This window comes from Dryobates pubescens, chromosome 25 (genome assembly GCF_014839835.1).
Source record: "Dryobates pubescens isolate bDryPub1 chromosome 25, bDryPub1.pri, whole genome shotgun sequence".
Classification (NCBI taxonomy): Eukaryota; Metazoa; Chordata; class Aves; order Piciformes; family Picidae; genus Dryobates; species Dryobates pubescens.
The window spans coordinates 12791745-12817014 of record NC_071636.1 but is presented as its reverse complement, the minus strand read 5'-3'; the positions used below and the strand labels follow the sequence as shown (position 1 = coordinate 12817014).

General features: G+C 43.8%; 1 protein-coding gene across 18 annotated transcripts in view; it reads right to left on the bottom strand.

Annotated features, from left to right (window-relative positions):
* Positions 1-25270, bottom strand: part of FBRSL1 (fibrosin like 1) — a 560475-nt gene that overhangs the window by 283676 nt on the left and 251529 nt on the right. For 16 of the 18 annotated variants that reach the window (XM_054172920.1, XM_054172926.1, XM_054172935.1 and 13 more), the window contains 2 exons: positions 23041-23142; positions 11926-11961 (listed from right to left, as the gene is read on the bottom strand). In XM_054172920.1, coding sequence (XP_054028895.1) covers positions 11926-11961; positions 23041-23142 — 138 coding nt within the window. The remainder of the gene's footprint in view (positions 1-11925; positions 11962-23040; positions 23143-25270) is intronic. The other 2 variants (XM_054172924.1, XM_054172929.1) reach the window with 1 other exon arrangement.

The window sequence follows — 25270 nt, the reverse complement described above, 5'->3', positions numbered from 1 at the left end:
CCCTTTGTAGAGCCCTTCCATCCTCTAACTGACCAACATCTGCTCTTAACTTGGTGTCATCTGCAAATTTGCTGATGACTGACTCAATCCCCTCATCCAGATCATCAATGAAGATGTTAAAGAGGATGGGGCCCAGTACTGATCCCTGGGGGACACCACTGGTGCCTGGCCGCCAGCTGGATGTGGCACCATTCACCACCACTCTCTGGGCTCGGCCCTCCAGCCACTTCCTAACCCAGCACAGAGTCCAGGGTAGCACCAGTTATTCTATCAGCTAGTATGACTATGTTCAGAAAACCTGAGAACCACAGCACTGCTTTTTGCTTACAGATAGCAAAGTACCAGTCTAAGAACTGAACTGAGGTTTGCAAACGCCTAGCGTTTAAACAGTCCCAGCGTGTTTCTCAAAGCCTAGTCAACATCATGAGTCTTTATGGATTACACACGTGGTGAATTAATCAGACAAAATTCTTCAGGACGCTACAGACCTAGGCTTCAAGTGGCCAGACACACAGTGTCTTATCCATCATATAGCACAAAGATGAAACACAGATGGTAAAGGTATGAATCAAGCTACATTCCTGTAGCAACCACTGCAGACGTGTCCACAGTGATGTAGCTGCCTGCCAATTTTCCATCCTTCTGGTTGCAAATCTCTAAATATTCACAACCAGGAGCACAGTGACACATCTGGAAAGGAATGCCAGGTACAGCAGTTAACTGTTAAAATCTAGCTGTGATACCATTTGGGTTTGTTACTTTGCAGCACCAGGTAAGGACCACTAGTGTTTGCTGGATTTTTTTTTTTGAGACACACACTAACACCATAATCAAAAGCAATTTTGAGCTCAAGACTGACCTCAAGGTTACAAGACTCTATGGCAGACTGTTCCCTTTCATGGGAAGCACACCGTACAGCCAAGACGTTAGCACAGACACACTGGATGGACCCCAGGGCTAATTAAGAAGCAGCTTTGGTGGTTGCATCTGTTCCAAGAGCAGGTTAGTAAACCAAACTCTTTAAAGAAGTAATGAAACCAAAGGTGCTACAGAAGCAGATGATTCCCACAGAAACAAAGCAGAGCTCAATGTGATGAACAGTTATTTTACTCAACCTCAGTTCCTTTGAGTGCTTGGCCTTGTCGAAGGGATAAAATAGTTCCTTTATTTATAAACGATGTGGCAAGATTAATCAAAATATTAATAACCTTTTATTAATATGAAAAATTGTCAAAACTTATTAAAAGGTTGGCTGTATGGTTAGAATATATTTGCAAAGGGAATGTACAGGACTTGGGCAGCTACAACAATTTAACTCCTTTATGCAAACTGGGAGGAATAGAACAGAAAGAGAACACCCTGGGAGCGAAACAGCGCTTGACCACACTGGGAGGAGACTCGACAAGAACCATTATGCCAAAGAGGCAGTGAATTAATTACTCACAACCTGTTCTACTCATGTAGGGAGTGCTGCTGCTGTGTATTAGAGGCTTTGGGGCACTCCTGCGCCAGGCACGGCAGGTTGCCGGCAGGAATGCCATGCAGTTGTCAATGGCTGGTCTGGCATCAGCAGACAGCAGGCTGTTAATGATGCTTTCCTGTGACAGGTACTTGCTTTGTTCTGGGGAAACTGAGGCACAGCAAAAACCTGGTTGCAAGGGGAAGCAGGCTTGGCTCTGACTGCTAAGCTCATGGCTTCTCTCATAGCATGCCATGTGTATGCTCATGGCTATATCCCAGGCACTGGACCAGGCAACTCGAGACAACTTCATGCCATACAAGGTCCAAGCACACCAGGCTTGACCACAGCTAAGTGAGGGCTGGGCAAGGCACAGGCAACTAGAAATCAGCCTGTATACAAATCTCGCCCAAGATCGATTGGGCCAATAGGGCACTGAAACCAGCACATAGTCACCCAATGGGAAGGGGTTCTGCCAGGCTGTGGCCAGAACACATGCCCTTACCATAGATACAGGGTTGTTTATCAGACATGCATGGTCCTGTCCCCTTTGTTCCTTTTCCCACATTACCCTGGCTTTCTGCAGGAAGGAGGGGGTGGAATGGGACCATGTCTAGACCCCTTAGTATCTGTCTGGGTTTGTGCTGGGGCCATTTGGCCCTACCATGACATGCCTGTGATGACCAGAACAATGAGAGAACAGGGGTATTCTGAACTGCAAGTTAGAAGCTTCCCCCTGAAATTAGTCTCATTGATCAACAGTCTTTAAAACAAGACTTACAATAGCCAGCTTTTGAGCATGGCAATGCCCGAGTTTCAGAATTACATCACTGCCTCGCTGAAGCTACTGAACAAAACAAAGAGCAGGAAAACAACCAAACCAGCAGAGAGTACTTGGCCTTACCAGTTGCCAAACGGTATTGCAAAGGTCTCCCAATCCTGGATTATTTGTGTCTCACACAAATTATGCTCAACAGATTTGTTTGCCTTTCTGCCCTTGCCCTGCATTCCCTGGTTTTCGAGAATTGCAGTTGGTCCTTCTGCATTGTGTAAGGAGTTTCTTAGAGTTTCATTTGTCTGTTTGCTATAAAAAGGAGAAAAAACACCTTTCTGGAAATACTGCAAGTCACTGTGACTGGGGCTGGAGCTGACCACAAGGCACTGCAGTGCTGAAACACTAGGACAGTGGGAAGTGAAAACACTGACTCTCTGTAAGAAACATTTCACATGTCTGACCAGGGTTTCCATCTGAACACACATCTTCCAGCAAGGCACTGCAGATGAGACATCCAGTCTCTTCAACAATTTTACTGCTTTGACAAGCCGCTCAGGAACACTGGGCTCTTCCAGAAGCAAGCATGGTGCCACTTCTCTGTTCTCTCACCCTTGGGAAGGGAGGAACGCTGCCTTTCCACTGCAGATGCAACTACTTGCCCCAGTATATTTACATCTTAGCAGCCATCCTAAAATATGAAGTGAGAAGGAGAGAAACCTCACCCTGCAGCAGATCTCCCCCTCGTTTGCTGTTTTCGCAGCAGAGCCACCACACCTTTAGTAAAAGCCTGCTTTGGTGTGAGATTTGACTTAGGATTGCATCTGTTGTTTTGTTAAATTAAAGTTGCATCTTTGTCTGCTGTTAAGGCAGAGAAGAAACTGAGTATCTGTTTTTAGTCTTTAAAAATGTATTCCAGTTAAAAAAAAAGAAAAAGAAAGATGAAGGAAATAAATGCAAGTGATGAAACTGAGTGAAGACCACCGAGCTACGGAAAACTTTCTCACCCTCCGCATTTGCAGTGACTAGGTTTATCATCAACCCAAGTAACTCACCCTCTAGACTAGTATACATCATTGCCAGACCAGTGTATTTCCTCATTCAACAGAGGAAAAAAACCCACAAAACATTTAGAGAATGACAATCAATCCCTTAGTGCAGCTACCACAGAACATTCCACTGTGCTGCACAATTAAATATTGTAAATCTTAGAATGTTTTAAAATGCTGGACAGTGTCCTCCAATGCCGACAACAAGCACAGCTGATGCACTTGATCCTTGTTTTGCCCTGTTCTTTCTTGTTCACCTATTATTAAGGCCAACAAAACCATGCTGTTTGTCTATTGTTTCTACAACAGTGTTCCGAGTCAGCGGCACTGTTACTTCCTCTGCTGCTCCCCTTGCACCCCGTGGTTTTGGGTGCAGGTTTCTGCAAGGGCATTTTGAGATACAAGATAAAACTATAAAGCATGAAGCCCTATTTCCTCCCCACACCCCGTGAATTTCCTCTGAGGAACCTACCACAGCACCCAGCACAACAAACACCAGCCCACTCTGGCAGCCCTCAGAAATGGGCTGTCTTAACCCCTTCCCTAGTTATAAAACCCTGGCAATGCCAGTTCTCACTGCACAAAACTATGAGAAAATTAAAGAAAAATCAAAAGCAAATCCCCCAAGAGGTCCCACAGTTAACCCCTGTTCACTGTGCTCATCAGGGAAGTGGCTCTGACTCTAATCAGCTGTCGGGTTTAATCAGCTTTTTGTTGGTTTTGGTGAAGGGAAGGAAAGTTAAAACAAGGCAATGGATCAGAGTCATGAGAGTAAATAACATCGTGAAAAGAGTTGGGACAGACAAGCAAATACCTTGCCCTACTACACAAAGCAAGCTACAACATACATGTGATAAAACTGCCTCACAGTTAATCTCAACCAAAAGGGACACTTTTTTTTTTTTTCAAAGGGACAGTCTTAATCAAAAAGGTCCAGAAATAAAGACTAGAAATTCTCAAAGCCTTTCCTCTTCAGCAGGATGTAATCCTTTCCAGGCCGGTGAATCCAAGATGGATTTAGGACAGCTCTTCATTTTAGTGTGCAAGGTCAGTGGCAGAGAGGTTATCCTGCCCCAAAAGCCAAGGAGCACTGGGAATTCAGGGGGATGTCTGTAAAACAATAGTGGCTTTCTAGTCAGATTGCTGATCTGTCCCCCCTCCCCACTGCCCTGAGCCAAGGGCAATGGCAGAGGAGATTAAAAATGTGGGCAAAACCCACACAAAGTCATATGCCCTATCCCTCAAGGGGTTCACAAGGGCTCACAGTGTCAGCTGGCTGCACTGCCCCTGCAGCTGAGGAGCTGATGGAAATCAGCATCATCCCATCCTGCTTCTGCCTAGGGACAAAGGGGCACCACTGCTGGTACGGCTGTGCCGGGTGCCTCCCAGGCAGCCTCTCTGCCAAGGCCACCAGTTCAGGCAGACTGAAATTCAGCCAGACAGGACCCTTTGTGCTTACTTATGGCTGTGGAGATGAGTGAAAATTTATGGGCCTTTTCATCCTAATTAAAAGCAGAGGTCATCTAAGAAGAAACAGACTTTCAGAAAAGGGAACTTCTAAAGGAAAATGCGCTGTAAGGAAGTTCATGGACTTCAGTATTTGTAAAGCTGAAGTATGTGGTTTATTTATGTTTGTACTTCTGCTTATGCTTTTCATGGGACAGTTCAAAAGCCCTCAAGAGCTCCCATGGACCTGGAATAATATATGCACTAATTACTCAACAGCATTTGAGCTCATGGGCTACAGGAGAGCCTCTGGAGTCAAGGGGACAGCTCTTCAGCTGGCCTCCAGCAGCTTGGCTCCATCCCACAAGGCACTCCAAGCAAACAAACTATTTATTCAGGGGACTCAAGCTTGTTCAGGTAAATTCAAGCATGGGGCCAGCTCTTGTAAAGTGAGGCTATTTAGGTACACATGAAAAGAAAACCAGCAGAAGTTAAGGCTCTGGGTTGACACACACCATTACATTCCCGCCTCTCAAATTCCTGCTGTCTTAGAGGAAGAACTTTCAAAACTGTTTATGTTTCTATTACATATGATTATAACTTTTCTTCTATATTTTGTAATCTTTTGTGATGTCATTGCTCCTACAGGCCAACATCACTTTATTGTAGTCCCATTTTCTTTTCTCTTCAGAGAAGACAGAGTATTGCTCCACCTGAAGGGGACCTATCTGCCATTTTTTTTCTTGTCCAGAAGAAAAAGACAATTACAGTCCCTCTTTCATACCTGGCATCATGGCAAAATGAGATTGATACTTATTTTGGAATTATTACTCCCCTATTCATAAATCTTGTCCAGAAAGTCTTGCCTATGTTGCCAGCCCACAGGCACACTATCATAGGAAATACTTATTAAATTCACTTTTATCATTTAACTCTGGCTCCAGCTCAAGGAGTTTTAGATTTATAACGAGAGCCCCATTTCCAATATTGATTTTTGGCAGAGAAAAATGCTAATTTATCAGAGGTCCTAAAATGCAATGAATTTTCCAGCCCAGCTAAGCAATGTTAGCTACCTACCGAAGGGATATTTTTCATTAGTGCAGGACAAATCAGCAGGTGGAGAAACCCCATTAGTTACAATTCCAGTTTGCCACTGGTCACCGAGCATGCTTCCACACCCATGAGCTGAGGCCCACTCAAGAATTCCCAAGCAGACGCATTTATATGCTTCATAGCAATCATTTGGTCAATCTGTATGTAGAAATTTGTCCTTCTCAGGACACCAGTTTCTCCATGACAAACTCAAAGGTGCTAAAGTGTGTGATCATCGCCTGGGGTCCTGGACCATGCCCCATGTAGGAAATGGTACTGACTTAAGATCAGTACAGAGAAGATGCTGTGGAAGGTGCTTTTCCAAGTCTGACAACTTGGTCTCCAGCTGAAGTGCCCAAGAGCATCCTTGAAGCACAGAGCAGATCAAGGGAATGCTGTTGGCACAATCTTCAGCAAGCTTCTGTAACCATTACACTGAAACAGTGAAACCCGCCTATGCACGCACCGAGGATTTCTGGCGTGGAAACAGCCTCCTTAGCAGGGACCATCTGTTTCAGGGTTTCACAGAACTGCATTGAGCTGGCACAAAACTAAAACAGGCCATGAAAAGAGCTTTACAGGGTATATGAGTATATAAACCTGCAAAGAGTCAACAGCTCGTAGGCTGATGATTACCTAGCTCTTTGCATTCATTCATATCTGTCCTCTTTCCCACTGAGCTGCTTGTGCTGGACACTACCTCCATGCTGTAAATCAGGTCAATTACTTGCTCTCTCAGCAAGTGTGCTCACAGATACAACCCAAAAAGATCAGAGTGGGGTAAGGTGGTGGTCACAGGCAGCTGTGTTGTGTGACAACCCAGTGTAGAGCAACATCAAACACACAGCTCAGGAGAGGATTCCTGGACGGCTGTAAAGATCATCACTAGCAACTGGGAAAACACCAACGCAACTTGAGAGAATGTGAGGAAGGAGCAGACTGCGGTACAGGCAGGCAGTGAGGCAGGGTCAGAGTGCTCAAAACCTACCCATTGCTTGCCTGTAGCAGCCAGCTTCATCTGGGTAACTAGATCATCATTCTCAGGCTATGCCACCAAGCAGAAGGAATGAAAGTTGCAGATAGCACTGAGCTGAATCTGGATGACCCAAGTGTCTCTGCAAGCCTTATGGTGTTTTGCACGTATCTTTCTCTCCATTAGCTGCAGCCTAAGCTATCTGAGACACTGGTTTCCGGTACTCAACAAGGAAGATGTAAAATCGACAGAATTTGATGAGCTGCCAGCGATGTGACTAGGCTGCAAAGACTTTGATATTTTACAGAAGCTCAGAGTGAAAATCAGCTGCCTCTGCTGCCAAGTGTATGTTACTGTTTTTATTAAAAAGAAAAATCTTCTAAGGACAAATAAACCCAAACAAAGACATCTCATCCTCCTGTACTTTTGTTCCACGGTAAGCTCTGACAGGATGGTTCACTGGCTATCTACTTGCCATATGCCTTCAAGTTTATTCTTTTATTCACTCCCACACTTTAGCCCCTTGCGTTTCAGACAAGGACCAGCTGCACAGATGCTCTATAAATAAACTCCATAACTTATTGGAAGAGGCCTTTTGTTTATTTTTTTAGGCTACCACATATTCTCAGTTCTGCACTCTACAGAATGGAGTCAACTTCAGCTGCAGCTTGGGTCTATCTGATGTGCTCAACCTTATAAGCCGTTGCAATTTTTTAGCTGCTAATAACTAACTTAATGCACCTGATTTTATGTTCATGTAACTGCTTTCTAACTATGTTAGGCCCTAAATTGACTTAACTATCAGAAATAAATTCGACAAATGGTCCACAGCATGGATAAACCTCAGTGATATGTGAACACCTAATTTCTAATTCTCTGAGTACTTTTAAACAAATCAGTGCATTTCCAAGCAGACAAGCCTCTCATCCTGGTACCAAAAAGACAATCTGTTTTGTCTGCTCAGAGGACCAGGCAGACCTTTCTGACTAAAATCACTAATCTCATTTGTGTGTGCAGGAAGTGTGACAAATGGCTAGAGTAGTTTATCACCCATATGTAACCATCAAGTCATAAAGGGAATAAGATATTAACCTCCATAAACAAACTAGCATTCTGTTTCTCAGCACAGCGGAAGTATACAATTAATGAGATAAGGATACGAAACACATGCTACTGATAAGGAGCTTGCAGAAACAGCACAGGCATAGATATGTCTCCTGATATCCAAATAAAAGTACATGCCATCAAAAATTTTATGTTGGGAATTAGATCTATAAAAAATGTTGTCTCTGGTATCTACAGATAGTTTCATGGTCTATGTAGCAGGTCACTGTGAACACCATTTTTGGTGCTACAGTTTAAGTCTAGGTACAGCTGAAGCTAATCAGAGGTTATGTAGTAACTTCAGTGAGACCAGAAATTCAGTTATTCCAAGCACAGTCCTTATTTAGACACCTAAAATTCCATGGAGGACACATAATGAAGTTGTTGGAATACTGAACATTTGCATTCAGTTTTCTTCTTGATCCTAGCTCTAGAGCCTGAACCTTGGTCATGAGTGATTTCCTGTGTGTTTGGGGTTTTTTTTGTGTTTTGTTTTGTTTTTTCCCCCCCACTTTGAGGGTGCTGGAGCACTAGAACAGGCTGCCCAGAAAGGTTGTGGAGTCTCAAAACCCTCCTGCAAACATTCTTGTGCAACCTGTTCTAGATGAACCTGCTTTAGCAAGGGGGTTACCCTAGATGATGTCTGGGGATCCCTTCTAACCCCTACTGTTCTGTGGCTCACAGCTGGATGATCTGACCCCTGGACTGAGATTTTTCATAGCAGTTTGTTACTACAGGCTTTATGTCTTGGTTTGGTTTGGGTTTTTTTCCCTGCAAATGCACCTTTTCCTCAGAATGCAGATTTCCATCCGATGGGCATTTGCCACAAACGTTTCTGAAGACAGCATTTCCAGGCCAGCTGAAGCAAGCGAATGGGTGAAGTGTGCAGATTCAAAATGAGCTCATTAGAAGTGAGCATGCAGAAAAGAGTTTGTGGTATTTAAACAGCTGCTTACGAAACCCGGAACGAGACCTCCACTGCCGAGTCATGATATATATAATCATGCCACAAGTGACAGTCTTCCACAACATGAGCTGTGCACAGAGCGGCACTCGATAGAGGAGTGGTGTCTCCATCCTGCCTCCTGCTAGCACTATTTTTCATCATGCTTTCACCATCTCTACCTGTGGTAGTTTAAGGCTGTGCCCAAGAATATTTTCCACAGATCTTGAACACAAAATGATAGAATGCAATAAATTACTATTGGATGTAAAAGGGAAAATAATTATAAGGTCTAAAGAATCTCATTGGTCTGATAATAACATAAAGTTAGTTGCGTAAACAAACTCTGTCTTATTTTCCAGTGCCTTCACTCTAGCAGATACTAACTGGTGCTTCTGCTAGCTCACTGACCTTGACTGCATTCTTTGTTGTGGCTAAGTATTAATAAGCTCACTCTCTGCTTTTCTCCTTTTTTTCCTCTTGTCCCATGTACAGGGGATGAAGCGGGGGAAGAGGAGGTTGGTAACCCCCTGGTTTTGTCCAGGGGGGTTCTTGTGTTGTTCATCATTGTAAATACATGTAAATATTGTATATTTTGTACATATTCACTGCATTCCATATTTCTAGATTGTAGTTTTGCTTGTAAATACAGCTTCATTTACTGTCAGCTGAGCTGGTCTGGCAAATGTTCTGCTGGGGTGTAATTTCAACCCACAATATTGCCAACCAACCTATCTGATGTAAACAGGGGCAGCGCCAAAATACTGACTTAGTGTTTCCCCTACAGCTGCTTTCATGAGAAAATGAAAACTGTTATGAGATCTTACAGACAACCCCTGGTTTGGGGCCAGTTGTTTTGAACTGGTGGTTTGAACATCCCTCTACCACCTGGGAGCAGCAGCAGGTTTGGGTCGGCAAGGTCTGGCAGTGCTGGAAGTGATAGGCTCTGCCTTATGCTAAATCAATTCAGAGCAGCACTGGAGCCTTAAAGGAAGTGGTCAGCCTCAACAGCTGGTGCACGGCAAGGCAGAGGCAGTTTAACGGGGAAAATGACAACCAATAAGGAAAAGCAACCCCAGCTCACACTACTTCACTACTTGTGATCTCCAAACACTGCCTTGGCACACAGAAAACCCTTACCTCCCCTGAGAAGTTATGGGTTGGCTAAATAAAAGAACCTTGTCCCCACACATGTACAGAGAAGGAGCTAGACATTTTCACAACATTATTTCTCTGAGAGACAAAATTAAGTTTCTTAACAGCCAGCAATGGAGGAAAACAGTCCTATGATTTATTTGCTTTGAGACTCTACAAAGAATTCTTTGGCCTTTTTCCATTAAGATTTCACAACCTATGCTATAGCCAGTGGGAAAGTGTTTAATTCCCAAACCATGCCCTCAATCATAAAATCTGTGAAGATGATTCATTATTATTTATGTGGTGCCATGGGCACCCATGGCATTTTAGACAAATAGGAGATACAGCATCTGCCTTCATTCAGAAGCTTCAGTGAAGTCAACTGCTTATGTGTATGGGAAGCAGCACTCAACTGGTCCTAAAGCACACATTCCTCACTCAGTGAATTAAGTAATGATACTCACCTGGGAGTCTGGAAACATTTAGACAGGTGAATACTTGGGAGACATGCCATTACTGTCTAAAAATTTGTGACATGATTTCATTAAAACTTAAGTAATTTGTTACTTTGTAATGGCTTTATGGTTAAAATATACTTAGTCTTGGATTGTGAATTTCTGATAATATGAGACCATGTCTCTGTGAGATCAGCCCATAAATTCTACACTGCTAGCAGCTGGTTGTCTGTGTGCACAGCACTGGGGAGGAGCTCACAGGTTCCATCACACAACTCTAAGTACACAACGTAAATGACTGAAAGGAAGTAATTCATGGGATTATTGCAAAAAAACATGTTTACCAGGTCTCCACATCAACTTCCTGAAGTATATAAAATCCAGCCTTGTTCTGATCTATGAAAAGTGAGCACTTAGAGCTCTTGGTTAAGAAAGAGTTTGAGACCATCCACCTAGAAGGCAAAACTTTACCACGACAGAGGTTTTGCAAGAAGCAATTATTGTCAGCAACTGTTGGCAGGAACAGCTTGACTGAGACATTCTCCTTCGGATTTGCATATGCTTTCAACTACAACCTTTGCACTAGCAATGAAGGTATACAGGACTTATTGACTGAACAACCAGGGTATGATAACAGATATCAACAATTGTTATGAGACTCAGATATAACAGGATTCCAGGAATTTTAATGTTGACATTGCTAAGTCACTCACACCCTCTCCTATTTCCTTGTTAATATACACAATAAGGTCGATGTGCCTGCCTTTCTGGACAGCTGAGCGGCAAAGGTGCCCAAAATAAACAATGACACTTCTTGATGTAGAGGTGGTGTAATTATTGCACATACAAATAAGGCACATGTGGACAGAAATGGTCAATCAAGCATCACTGGTACATTGCACACACATGCAGACGTGCCCTGGCCCTGGAACAGCAGCTCTAAAGCACTGGTACCTACAGCACTCCTGTGAGGAAACACCAGCAACATCCTCTTCAGAAAACAAGGGAGCTTGTTTTGTAACTCAAAGCTTGCAAGTAAGAGAATATTGACTGGTTTGTGTTCACACTGTAAGGGTCACAATTCTTCTTCAACAGAGTAATTTTAACTATGATCCTAGTCTTTAATGCACAAATGAAAACCTGTATGGGGGACAGAGGAGAGGAAGGGAAGCATCTCCCACTGGTGTTGAAAACTCTCCTCACTCATGTCTTAATCCTCAGGAGGTGACTATCTAGGTGAAATCCACTATATAACCAAAGAACACAACAAACCCCCCTCCCCTGTAAGCTTCAAGTCAAACTGAAGAAGCCCCCAGACTCTTAATGTGAACTCACATGTCAGAGTTGTCCCTTGCCAGGTGCATTTCAGTGCTGTTGTCTAACCCTATTTCTCTTGTTCTGCATTTCTTTCGTGTCAGTGGATATGCAACAGGTAGTGGAAACCTCTGCAATCAACATCAACAGAAGTGAAAGAATTAGCTGTAAAATGACTTACGGAGTAGCCTCTTCCTGAAAGCGATTGAGCAGAACTCTGTGGGAGGAAACAATATGCCACAGTAAGTAATGCAAGAGAGTCTGTGTAATGTAAGATAAGAATCAGTTTGCTATTCCCTCCCCCAGCCCAGGATTCCTTAGGGGAAAACTTCACAACCACAGAGCCTCAAATGGTCTTCTGACATTTTGTGCGCCGCCACAGGAGTAACAGCAAAAGAACATTTCCAGGTGAGGGCTCTGGGGCTAGGTCAGACAAGGCTTTCGTAAGCTGGAGCAGGGCTTGAACAGCGCCTCCCAACGAAGGTAAAAAGCTCCCAGCATGGGATGTGTCTCCACCTCAGCAGAGCAGGCGCTCTGAACCGGCCCTCTTCAGTACGGAACGGCAGCTTCCAAGGAACAGAATGCACATGTGAGGATGCTCTCCTGAATCAGGGACGAACATTTTGCCTCATCAACTTCAACTTTCAATTATGTAACCATATATCCCACTTTCCATTCCCCTCCACGAATTTGTGAGCCTCCAGCCCTCATTGCTGCATTACCATATGACAACTCTATCTGAAACAACAATAGCAGCACAGCACTAATTTATCATCTCTCAGAGCTTTAATAAGCATTCTGTCCCCTTTGAATAAGCTAAATTACATTGTTTACTCCTGCCTTTCATTTCAGCTCCTCCTGCTCCTTTCTCTACCACATCCTTACCTCTTTCACATGCTGCCAAATCATTTGGTTCTCTTCCTTTTCATTACACCATCTCCAGTCACTTGGATCCCTTCCCCTCTCTACAACCCAAGGCTGTCAAGCTGCTGTTTTCACTGGCAATGTTTTTTTTGAAGCAGCTAAATGAATTCCACCTCTATCTCCAGCTCCTGCTCTGCGCCTTCTTTTTGGAAATTAAAAAGAAGCCAGGAGCAGCGCTGGCATATGACACCACACGACCCAGCAAGTACTCTGCAGGCCGATTTCCAAGAGTGATTTATAGCCACGATGCCTGCACTACGTGATTTTATTAAACAAGAATCAGGGAGTCTTAGCAGCCCTGCTTCTAGTGGGTACCAAAACCCAGACAAAAATACCAAACCGTTGCAGGCTGATCCCCAGGACCGTTCGTCTTTGCGCAGAAGTCATCATGTTACTAAATCACCACGACAACACAATACCCCCAAAGAGACTAATGCAAACTGATTGCAGGCTACTGCAAATACTTGCCATTTTCCACCAGTAAGATAACAGTTCCATTGTACTACCAGTTTGCAAACCTTTTGATCAGAAGGTATCTCGATATACGCAAAAACCTTTCCAGATTCCTGCACTCAGTGAAAGACTTGATTGTCTTCTTGGTTTGCTCATGCCCGCCTTGTGCCACCGTCCTGCAACTGCCCTAGACACCAGAGAAGCAATTTGGCAGCTAAGTGCCCATGGAGGAGCGTTCCCAAAACGAAAAGGTGCCAAGAGCAAAGCCCTACAATTAAGTGGAGGGTGGAGGGCTCCCCATGAACCCTCTCACCAGCTGGCACAGGAACCAGGGTGCCAGACAGAAGGAAAGCTGTGGCACAGCTCTTCACAGCCCTGCAGCCACTGGGTGACTGGGTGCCAGTCCCCGTCCCTGGTGTGCAATGCCTTCACCTCTGTCCTGCTGTAGCTCAGAAGACCTCTGTTCTGCTACTAAGGGGCAGCCTGAGATAATAACATACTGCTAACAGCGTTTAACTTATCCCTTTTGCATACTGACTTGGCCTCTGCCTTCAAACACTACAAAAAAAAGCAGGGAGTTCTTTATAAATCTCTTTAATGCATATACCCCAGAAATAAAGCTCCAGAATGATGACATGAAGGGCAGTAGCATTTATGTCTGGTTTTGAGAAACTAAGACAAGCCTATCCCTCCCTCTAAATACTTTTTGTAAAACCCCCAAACAAGTCATGGAACAGAGAGCCTTGCATAGAGTGCGCCACGGAATAAATAGCCTTGCACAGAGAGAGCCACAGAATTCAGCCTTGCATAGAAAAAAGGTTAATAACAATATCCTGCTACCTACATGAGCATGTTGAACAGCTGAACACAATTATCTGTTCTGACACTTTGGACAGCAGGTAGTTCACCCCAGCTACACACAGAAATGAAGAGAGGGCAAATCACCTGCTTGGAGAGGGGGGATGAGGAAAGGAGACTGGGTGGCAGTTCTCAATCTTTCCCCCTGCCCCATCAACTCAGATTTAACAAAGACTGACAAGGTCTAACAAACTGGGAATAAGAACCAAAAACAGAAACAAGGTTTCATTAGAAGCATCTCTCTAGGGTAACAGCCTTTCAGAGCATTTTCACTCGAACAGTCTTTGAGTCCTGTGCATGCCCAAAATATTTTCATGGGATGGAGCAGCCCCTTGGACAACAAATTCAAACATGCTAACAACAGATCTGCTTTTCTTAGATAACTTTGAGGCATTCCAAGCTAAGAACCTCAGGAATCTGCAGACCACCAATTTAAAACCACTGAGTAGAAAACAATAAAAGCAATTGCTAAATAAAGTTTTACATCAGAAATAATTAAATGGCAATTTACTCTGGCATTTTTGACATCTAAGGGAGGAACTTCTTCCTCCCTTACAAATTTGAACATTGTAGTTCCTGGAAATCAGGGGGGGAAATGGCTGGAGTTTTTTCCCCTCCTCAGAATTTCATTGCATGCATAAAGTCAGTAACTGGCAAATGCTTTGGATTCAACTCATAAAATCCTTTCCAACAATTAGGTTTATGCACAGCCATGTACCACACTCTTCAGAGTTAGATGTGCATAAAAATGCATACAAACAACAAACCACTACTGCTTTCTTAGTTAGCTGGGAACACTGCAGGCTCTTTAGGAGGATCTGTACCAATTGCCACATGTAGAAACTTTGAAAGCCCCAACTAGTATCAGCTATGAGTGCTGGAGCAGAATGGTTTGCATGCAACTGTGATGGATGCTCCCAAGGCAAAAAAAAAAAAAAAGTCTTTGGGGGTTGATATAAACATAGCTCAATCCATATGTCTCTGTATCAAGATCAAATAATGAGAAAAGTAATCAATTGTGGCTGCAAATATAAGAAATCTTAGTGGAAGTTTAACTTGGCAGCCACCCAAAGTTGAAGGAACCTTCTCTGACTATGAATGAGTGCTTGTCTGGCTGGAAAGGCTTACAGAGGGTCTTATTTACAAGATAGGAGCATTTACGTGGAGGGATGACATAGAAGTCTTATTCTCAGAAAAGTCTGTTTACTATTTTGGTCAATTTTCTCCTAGTCCGAACCCGAAGCAGCGGGGTATAATGGTCACTGCAGTACCCAGCTAGCCACATTCACTGACCAGCACAGCACCTGCCTAGTAGGTTTGCTTTACCCAAAACCAAAACCCAAACCAGCTCACCAAAACACAAGCAGGCTCTGTTCCAGCCTTCAAAGACTGTCTGAGGAAAGCACTGCCGGCAGGAAAGGTGCAGCCAAACAACCAACTCTGTGTCAGAGGACTGTGCCCACAGCTGGCCAGCTGAAGCCAGACAGAGGAATAGCTGCCATGTTGTACCTTCCCCAAACCCTTCACATTCACAAACCTCAGCACTGCAGAAGTGTGAGATGTGCAGAGCACTGTGCTGCCTGCTCAGAGCAGGCAGGGGCCAGCAGGCACAGCCTGCCAGCCCTCTGGTGAGGCCACGGTGGTGTATGCATCCAGAACAAGCTTACAGATGCTGCTGCCTTTGGCTTCGGCTGTGACATGAAGCAATCCTGAGCAGTCCCTCAGGGGGGCAGGGGCCCTCTCTGCTTGGCTTAAGCACCAGCTTTTGTGCCTCTCATGCCCCTTTCAGCACTATCTGCTGGGTTTCTAAGGGAGACTGTTACTAGTTAGGGGCAGAGCGAGTGTGGTCTGTGCATTTAATGACACATAAGTGGATCTACAGTGCTAGATGGCATTTGTGCAGAGAGATAAATGGCTTATAATATTTTGCAGATGATGTGCTCTTTTACAACTGAAGATCTTTGGTTCCTTTTAAGCCCAAGGTTAAAAACAAAACCAGACAGCAGAGACGAGACATTTCAGTTATGTCACAGAGTGAATTATTTCTACCCTGGGATAGCTCTTGTGTTAATTACACTGGACAAAAAAAACCCCCACAACACCTTTTTTGGCAGCAAAGACAAAATCCTACTGTTGAAAGGCTCTACTATTCCCCCTCTGATGTCCTTGAGAGTTTGAGTTGCACTGCAATCGGCAGTTGCATTGAAAAGATTTCTTCCTTTATTCCCAATAAGCACCTCAATTGCCATTCAGAAAAGAAAATCATGACAAAAACCTCACCAATAACCTGCAGCAGGTTTTCCAAGACTATTAAATTAACAGGAAAAGTTATTTCCCTTGTACAAATAAAAGCATGGCCATCCACTATTCTCGAGATGCAAAAGACATTAAGGAATCCTGTTGGGTTTCTTAAAGCCATTGAGTTATTTATTGAACTAGAAAGACAGTAGGAAGGGTTTCAATACCCAGTAATAATGAAGGTAAGAGGGCACCTTGAGCCAATTCCCAACTTTCAATGGGTTAGGCAAGTTTCAACTTCAATCTTCTCCATCCCTGATATATGAACTAACTGTAAGGAGATTGCATAAAAGCAGGTGATGGCAGCACAGTCCAAAAAAAGTAAACAGCTCTTGTTGTGAATATTAATTTCTCTCCTCTTTGGCTAAAAGACCTAAATATCAAGAGGTCATTCCAGCTTTCCTGAAATGTGCCACTTTTCTTGGCTCCCTGTCAACTCTTGGAACAGCCTTTTTGGGCAGGGGACAGTCCCCCAAAAGGGCCTCCATTATTAATGCCACCCCCATGTTACTGTGGAAACTGAGGCAGAGAAATACTTAGATATGCTCAGTGGCAGCTGAGGAGTCTCCAGCAGAGGATGGAACTGAAGAAGACTTTCCAGCTCCTATTTAGTGCCTCATCTTGCCCTGCTGAATCACAGGTCTGAATTTATCATATGACCCAATGCCACAAGCCTGAGTTAATTAATTAGCATTCAGCAGAGTTAGTAATAATAATATGGAGAGACTTTTTAATGACTTCTACAGCATTTGTTCAGGGTGAAAACTCACCTCAGCTGTACCTGTCTCGCACTGTTTCTCATTTAGCTCAATGCTGCAGTCAGATAGGACCAGGGCACAAGGAGTCATGGCTCTCTACCCGTTCAGAGAATATTCAACAGGATATCGGTTCAGCTTTGAACACCAGAGAAATCAAGTGTTTCCTTTCCAAGAAAGTCACTTCTAGAACTCAAATGTCTTGGAGTGGGATGAGTAAGTAGAAAGAAGGGCAAAAAGGGCCAAGGGCTAAAAATATCCCAGACCTTAACAAGAAGTTTCTTAACACAATTTCCATAGTCACACTCCTGTCTGTTAATGCAATGAGTTCAACTGATCTAGCAAAGGTCACTGAGTGCATCTGATGTTCACTTAGATTACAAGCCAGGACCTGACAAGATAACCACAATACATGTTGAATGATTTTGGATGTCATGCAGAACTCAAATGTGTTCCTTCCTTAATTCACTTGTTTTATTATGCTGGATAAAAAGAGGTGATTATGCTTGAAATGCTACAAAATCAATTCAGTAAGATATCAAACTACACAAGGTCTAAAGATCTGTAACTGCCTTGGTAAGATACAAACCAGCTTCTATACCAAGACACTTCGTTTCCTACAGCTGACGGCCATAAGGCAGCAGAAGGAAAAGTGGCTGCTGCCCAGGACAAATGAACCAGATATATGAAGCCAGGAACAACACGAAGAAACCTCACATTTCTGAAGCACATGAAACATGCACAAGTGCTGCTCCCATTCAAACCATCATCCTCCCTCAGCCAACCTCGCTAAAGCTTCTCCAGACTTATTTTCTTCCTAGTTGTGCTCCCCTGAAGCTTCAAGTCAGTCATTACAACTTTGCTCTTAACTTCTGCTGCAGCAGTTTTCATGGAAGCATTTGTTATTTTGAGGAACACAAAAATAAAAATAGATGGCATGCCAAAGTGACATGAAGTTTTGCTTCCAGAGGTGGTGACTCAAAGGGTTTCAGAATCCTAGCATGTCGACTCAAACCAGTTTCCCAAGACTCATAGTTTGAGGAGGGGTCTTAAAACTGTTTTGTTGCAACCTTTATTCCACTAAACTCTGTGATGCTCTTACTCCTCTCTGGAAATCGGATTCTACTGTGTTATACGCTGGGAACAATGGACAGCAGATGCCACAAAGAGTTTGCAGTCCACATGTTGCTATCCCAGGCCTTCTAAAAACATCCCTATCGCACCGAGGTGTACCTAGGCTGAGACATGCCAAGCTCTGCTGTCCCACCGCTGCCCTGCCTGGTGCCAAAACCAGACATCCAACACCTGCCAAAGTTTGCAAAGTAGATAAAAATAGACCTGTGGTGTGTCTGTGGTCCAATTCTCACTTCAGAGGCTCATTTGATCATGCTTCTGGCAAGGTACTTCAGCCTGAGGCACATGTAACAGACCTGCAGCTTTGTACCCCACTGCTGCTTTAATCCCTTTGCCCCAGGAGGGAAAGCGTGGCACAGAAAGGAGGAGGAAAGGGGGAGACAGTGCCTGTGATGGCACACAAAGAAAAGCAGATCACAGTGAACTGTTTGAATTAGAAATCACAGAAGTTATTTCGTATTCATCTAGCAGAGAATTTTATATCTAGTCTATACGATATGCTAAACACTTATCAAAGAACATTTTGGGAGAGGAAGATCTCTCTATTTCTTAAAAGATTGCTTTTCCCATATTATGTTTAAAGAAAAACAAACATAGGAGGATAGGATGATGAAAAATTAGAACAGGTAGTCTTGGGGATGGAGGATGAGAAGAAAAAGCTCTGAAGAACTCAGTAGCGGTGCGTGGTGGCTTTATGCACAGCTGAAGCGAATCCCTTGAAAAGGAGAGTTTTGACTCTTAAGTGGCCAGCACCTCTTGCAACATATTTCCTAATCAGAGAGTATTTATGGTCGATATTTTATATTTCCAATTTCCCCCTAAGGGCTCGTGAGAAAGCAGCACACCTGCCAACCTTTTCAGCTGGGCCAATAATTGCCAATTTGCTCTTTGCCTTAGTATATCACTCAATTTAGCCCTGGCTGTGCCCTGCATACATCCTCATTCATCTCTGTGCCCCCATGACAATTAGAGTGTTAGCTTCGGCTAACTAGGGCAACTATTCTACTAGGGTTGGAAGACAATTATTAGTCTATTTTCCCATCTTGTGGCAACAAAATTGAGAATCCATGACAATTACATTCAGCAATTCTGCTCTCTGCCGCCTGCTCCCCCTCTTTGCCCCCACCTTCCGAATATTTCAAATTATCACAGCTCTACTACCACATTCAAATTTTCCATGTTCACAGGGAGTGAGGCTTCTATTTAAATGATAATGAGGGACGATCCATTCAATTTAGTGAGGGAGAAAATCCATTAAAAAGCAGGCAGTTCTTAAGCTGATGGGTCAAGAAAAAGATAAAACCCTTTTTTCCCCCCAAGCCATTATACAAGGCTCTGTGTGGATTTTCGGACTGTTCAGGACATCAGAAAAGATTAGGACAATTATGGAACATGGGGGAAAACCAAAACAAAATGCCCAAGCCTTCCAACTTTTACTTGGGTCAACACAACAAAATAGCAATATGGCTTATCTGGCTCTTAATTCTCTGGCAACTTCCAATTACCTCACTATGAAAGAGAGCAGGGGAAAATCCCATTTGGAAAAAAAGGCTGTTGACTCTGTGTTGGTTGTACAAGGCCTGAGACTACATGTGTAATAGGGATGGCAGCCTTAGGAGTAGGCTTTAAGGAAATTCTACATTAACACTGGGAACGGTAGCAAATTCCCATCCCCTCTTCCTCACACCACGCTACCTGCTCTGCAAACCTGAGCTAACACTCTCGTTATTCTGCTCTGAAGTTTCATCATCCAGATGAAGAAACAAGCCTCAACAAATCAACCCTCTGCATCCAGAGATGACTTCACTAAATCATAATAAGCGTTTTTTTCCCCCCAATGACCCATAATAAATGGTGCTCAGTGTAATGTCTGGAAAGAAGAACTATACAAGACAGACAACTGCCATCCTACTATGAAGGAAGGTAGCACTCTCTACCCACAGAACTTTCACTGTGGCAAAGAAGCAGAAAAACATTCTGGGTTTTGTTGTGGATGGACCGACGGTTGTGCGTGTGTGTGCAAGACATAATCAATCACTTGCTTCAGTTTTCTTTAGAGTGCAATTATTTCATGACAGACCAGGCCACCTCTTGACTTCATGGTCCATTAGAGACTAATGACATGCCTTAATGTAAATAAAGAACAACTTGCTGGCACCCTATTGAACAAGTCACCTCAAGAAACAAATCACACAGAGGAGCTAAGCTGTTCATAATAGTGCCTTCTAAATGGAGACTGACAATGAGGCCTGAGGGAGGACTCCAGTGCTCCTAAGGTGGCAGCACTGAATGCTACAGCCCACACTTCCATGCACGTATTTCCCACCACACCTGCTGTGTGCTGCCCTACAGCAGCCAAACCTGCCGCCTCCCACCTCATTTACTCCATTGTTCACCCAAGTTAATGGGCAAAGAGATGGGAGGGAAAAGCAGCACAAAAAACAATGCTGAAGGCCAAATGCACCAAGAAACAGCAGGAGAGCTACTTAAGCGAGAGCAAGAAACAGCCCAGGTGCCTCCTGCCACACAGCGTCTGTCAGGCCAGACGGCCACCCCAGCACAGTCGTGTGCTAGAGACTCGTTTTTTAACTACTAACCACAAGGGAAAAGAGTCCCTGCCTTCCCTTTACATCCCTGCTGCCCTGTAGCTCTTTAATCCCCAGGGCCACACGTAAGAGGCTGCATCAGTTCAGCTGCACAGCCCCTATTTAAACAGTGTGCTGGTAAGCATAGCTTCAGAGCCATACAGGGACCAGGCACGGCCGGACAGAACGGTCTGTAGGAATCAACACTCGAGAACGTGTTGTCGTCTTCTCTCCCTTTCCCTGCTCCCTCTGCACAAAAAGACGAAGTCTGGTGCCTTATTCCTTTGCACACAAATGGGGAAAACCACCCAACTGCACCCATGGGACCTTCCAAGACTTTCTGAGAGTCACTAAATAGACTACAGAACATTTACCGGTACATGAGGAAACGTTATACATAATTAAAGCTAAATTGCACTCGTCAAATAATGAACGCAGAGCATTCCATGATTCATGAACCTTCCTTCTCAAATTGTTTAATTACTAATCTGAAAAATACTCATTTGCAATGGGTTGCCAGGTCATGAGAACAGCTTCACTAAAGCTCTAAAGTATGCCCCAGCCTTCAGGCACTGCCCAAATGTCCCTGCTGACTTCAAAAAATAAATAAAAAAATAACAGAGCGCCTCTTTCCTACTGAATTTCACTGGCTGCTAAATGAGCTTTGAAGATTCTGCAGGAATTAGGCACTCAGACTCAATTCCTGCAGCCTCAGCCTGCAACACTGGGGGCAAAGGGAAAGGAGGAGGAAAAAAACCTGGCAGTGCATCGGCTTAACAAGGAAAGTCTCCAAGCCCACTTAACGCTTTGACCTTAGCTAATCGCTACGTCGGAATACGTTATTTCTCTCCCGAGGCCCCATGTCATGGCACAGCAATGCTGCCAGGCGCCCCTGCTCACATACCTGTCAAGAGTGGCCAAGTGGAGGGGGAGGAGAGAATTGCATGAATGTGTGTGTACGTAAAATGATGATCGTTATTGACTAATAACACAGCCAGAGGCGCCCCGCAGCAAGGGGATTTGTCCGGAGGGCCCCCCCTCGCCGCCTGTCCCCACGCCACTGTGTGGGTTCTGGTTCCTGGAAGTGGATCACAGGCCACGCTGTTTCTTCTCTTCCTCCCACTGCGTTGGCTGTTTACAGCGCCCCATTCACACTCCAAACATGTAGAGAGAATTTTCCCTCGTCACATTTCCCTGTCAGAGCTGTCAAGCTGAATCCCGCTTTAATCTGCCAAAAGCACTTTTCTGCTGACATTTTTAATAAATACTTTCAGCTTTTAAACACATTTGTGGGAGCCATTTTCCCCCCTTTTTCTCCCTTCTCCTCCTGTAGAATGGGCTCTGAAAGCCTTAATAGCAAATACATTACACTTATCAAAGGCTTCCCCCCCCGCTTCCTTTTGCATCCTGAAGCGGAGGTAGTGTTTTCAATTTTAAAGCTAAATTAACTGTCCAATTGAATTTAGCTGGTGTGAGCCGTTTTCTGTGACAGGTTTTAGTTATGAAGCATATTTTACATTAATAGAACTCAACATGAAAACCACTCGCTTTGGGATTTCTGTGGCTTGCCACTGAAATGGCAAATTTAATATTTCAGACATGCTCGTGCCAGCATTTGATTATTGTTCTTCATTTAAATCTCTCCTAACGGGAAAGGTCCTAATTAGTAAAAAATCATGTTTTAATGAAGGCGAAATGCTAATTGCTAACACAAAAAAGCCTTCATATAAAATTATCCCAGCACTGCCATTGATTTCTTGGTGACTCAAAAGCCCATTTGTGTGTTTACACACTAAGGCACCGTTTGCTTTTGTTTTATCATAACATTTCACTCAACGTATCATCAAATTTCCTAGGAGAAAGACAGCTTTCCCCCAAAACTCTTTCGTATCTTGGAGGCAGGAAGCATAAAATTAAATGAACTGACTTTGCACCCAAACTACGTGATTATATTCAGCAGCTAAACCCAAAGACACTGCAAAAAGCTTTTCAACACAACTTCTTTGAGAAAACAAAACAAAACATCAAGCCATTTATCCCCAAGGAATAACAATTCCATTTTGTTTTCCCATCTCCGATCTTCCGCTTATCATATTATTTGCACCATGATTATAGTGTTTGTAAGGCAGCTCAACCACTTAAGCCATAACACTCAATCATGACATAAAAAAAAAGTTATTACACAGTGACCTCTGGACGCCAACATTTGTTCAGCAAGATTTATGAAAAGCCATGTCAGCAGCGGGAATTGCGGCAATGAAGCGATGCTTTCTCCTCAATGGTACTTACATCACTGAGACGGTCCCTTGAGCTGCTCCGCTGAGAGCTTGTGGCCTCCCTGATGCTGTCTTCCTCGCTATTTCTGCCACTTCTGCTTGTCGGGACCTTCATCTAGAGAGAGAAGAAGAAGGGGGAGAAAGGAGATTTTCAAGCACTGCTCTGCCACCTGTTCCCGAGGTTGACAGCAGTGGTTTAGTCAATGTTTCACTCCTAGGACCACAGAGGGTGGAGAGGATGCTTTTGAATGCACAGGGCTTCTCTGAAGTTGTGCTTCATCACCTGTCTTCATATTGCTCTTCTCTAACATGAGAGAGAAACGGTGCTTTCAGCACTCCTGGAAGTAGGCATGGCTGTACAAAAGTCCTAGAGCCTGACATAAGAGAGAAGCAGACAAATATCCCTCACTCTTTAGTACCTGCAGATCTCAACTGTGATGCTGGTATTTCAGTACTGCCACTTGCTGCCTACAACTGACCCAGTGGCCAGGTGTCCAGTTCCTAGTATGGAGATGTGCCTCAGTGCCACCTTCAGGACCACCCTGAGAGGTCAGTACTGGCACAGTGGCCATGTGCTTGAATACCACAAGGACAATGAAGAAAACACGAAGCAGAGCATGATTAACTCTTACAGCCAAGGCTGGCTGTCTAACTATTAACTCATCCTTCTTCCTTGAAGCTGTGTTTGTCCATAAGTGCGAGGCATCAGTGCTTGAAATCCCAGCAACTTTTTGCTCTCATCTGCAGAGAGTGTTACAGGGGGAGGAGAAGGATAGGATAGATGTGTCATTCACAGCTTCATTCCTGGGCTCATTTACTAACAAATTATTCTGCTAATTCCCTTGTGAAATATTGGGTGGAAAGAAGTGTTTAATTTATTAATAGGTTCTATTCGTATCAGTTTGGTTCCATTTAAATTACACTATTTAAAATGTCGGCTTGTACAAATTGGTACTTTTAATGGCAATAAAATCCCCTTGTTCCTTTCTGTCCTATTTCAGTGCAGTCTCAGTACCTTGCAGGCTTTGCTCATGGTGCTCTGATATAACCCCAGTAGGTTCAAGCAGCCCTAGCAGCACAGCACAGGAAACCATGCTCAGCGGGAATGCTGCCACAACGCAGGCACTGCAAGCTAAGCCTGGGGAGCACACTGATCACTGCACTCCCATGGATGTTGACATCACTGCCAGCTAGGTGCCCCACAGTCCATTAATATTTTAACACAATATTCAGGATACTGTATGGAGAATGAGCTTCAGTACGCATCCAGTCTGGAGTAAACAGCCCTGTAGAGGCCTGTGTAGTAGGAGATGAAGGAAGTATCATATGCTCATGCTCAAGCAAGAGTGCATTTCCGATTTAAGTCCTCAACTCTGCATGCCTTTCTGCCACTTTACACCTCATCAGTATGCTTTCTTCCTGAAGATAAGACTGCTAGACTCAACCACATTGAGGTGTTAGAAACACAAATTTACTCACAGCCACCTAGTCACACAACCACAGCTCTCAGCATCATTGTCCTGACTCATTCACTGTAAACCACGTTTCAAAAGTGTTGCCCATTTGCAAACTTTTATGAGGACTGATTTTTCATCTTTGCTCCCATGTCAAAAATGTTCAAACAGCACAGCAATCAGAGGTAATCCCTGCTGGAATCTGCTAGAACTATTTCCAACCAGCAGTGAGCCTGCATTCACAACTACCAGCATCAGGTATAAAGGCAGGAAATAATCCACTTGAAATTCCTCAACATGAGGAATTTCTCTTCTCTTAACAGAAAAGCCAAGAGCATCAAGCACAGAACTCTAACTATACTACACCAATACTGTGCTATTATCCATCAAAATTTTAACCCCCACACATAATTAGGTAAATTTGATAAATTTTTTTTTCTAAGTACATTAAAAAAAATTGTCATTGACTGACTTAATTCTATTTTAGGTCTTTATTAAACAGCTGTGATTCAGCTATCTCATCATCTTGCCTAGGATTGATGCCAAACCAACAGGACAAATGGTAGCAGCCCATTAATTACAGCCTTTTCAAAAACACTGGCACACCAACTTTCTTCCATCATCTAGATCTTCCTAGAATGGTGCCCAGTCAGCCAGCTCTTCTGAAACTCCTGGGTGTAAAGTATCCAACCCACCAATTTCAAAGCTTCCAGACACAGCAGGTGCTTTGTTTCTCCCTGAAATAGGAACCACTTAACTACTACAGGACAGAGTTACAATTTCCCTAAA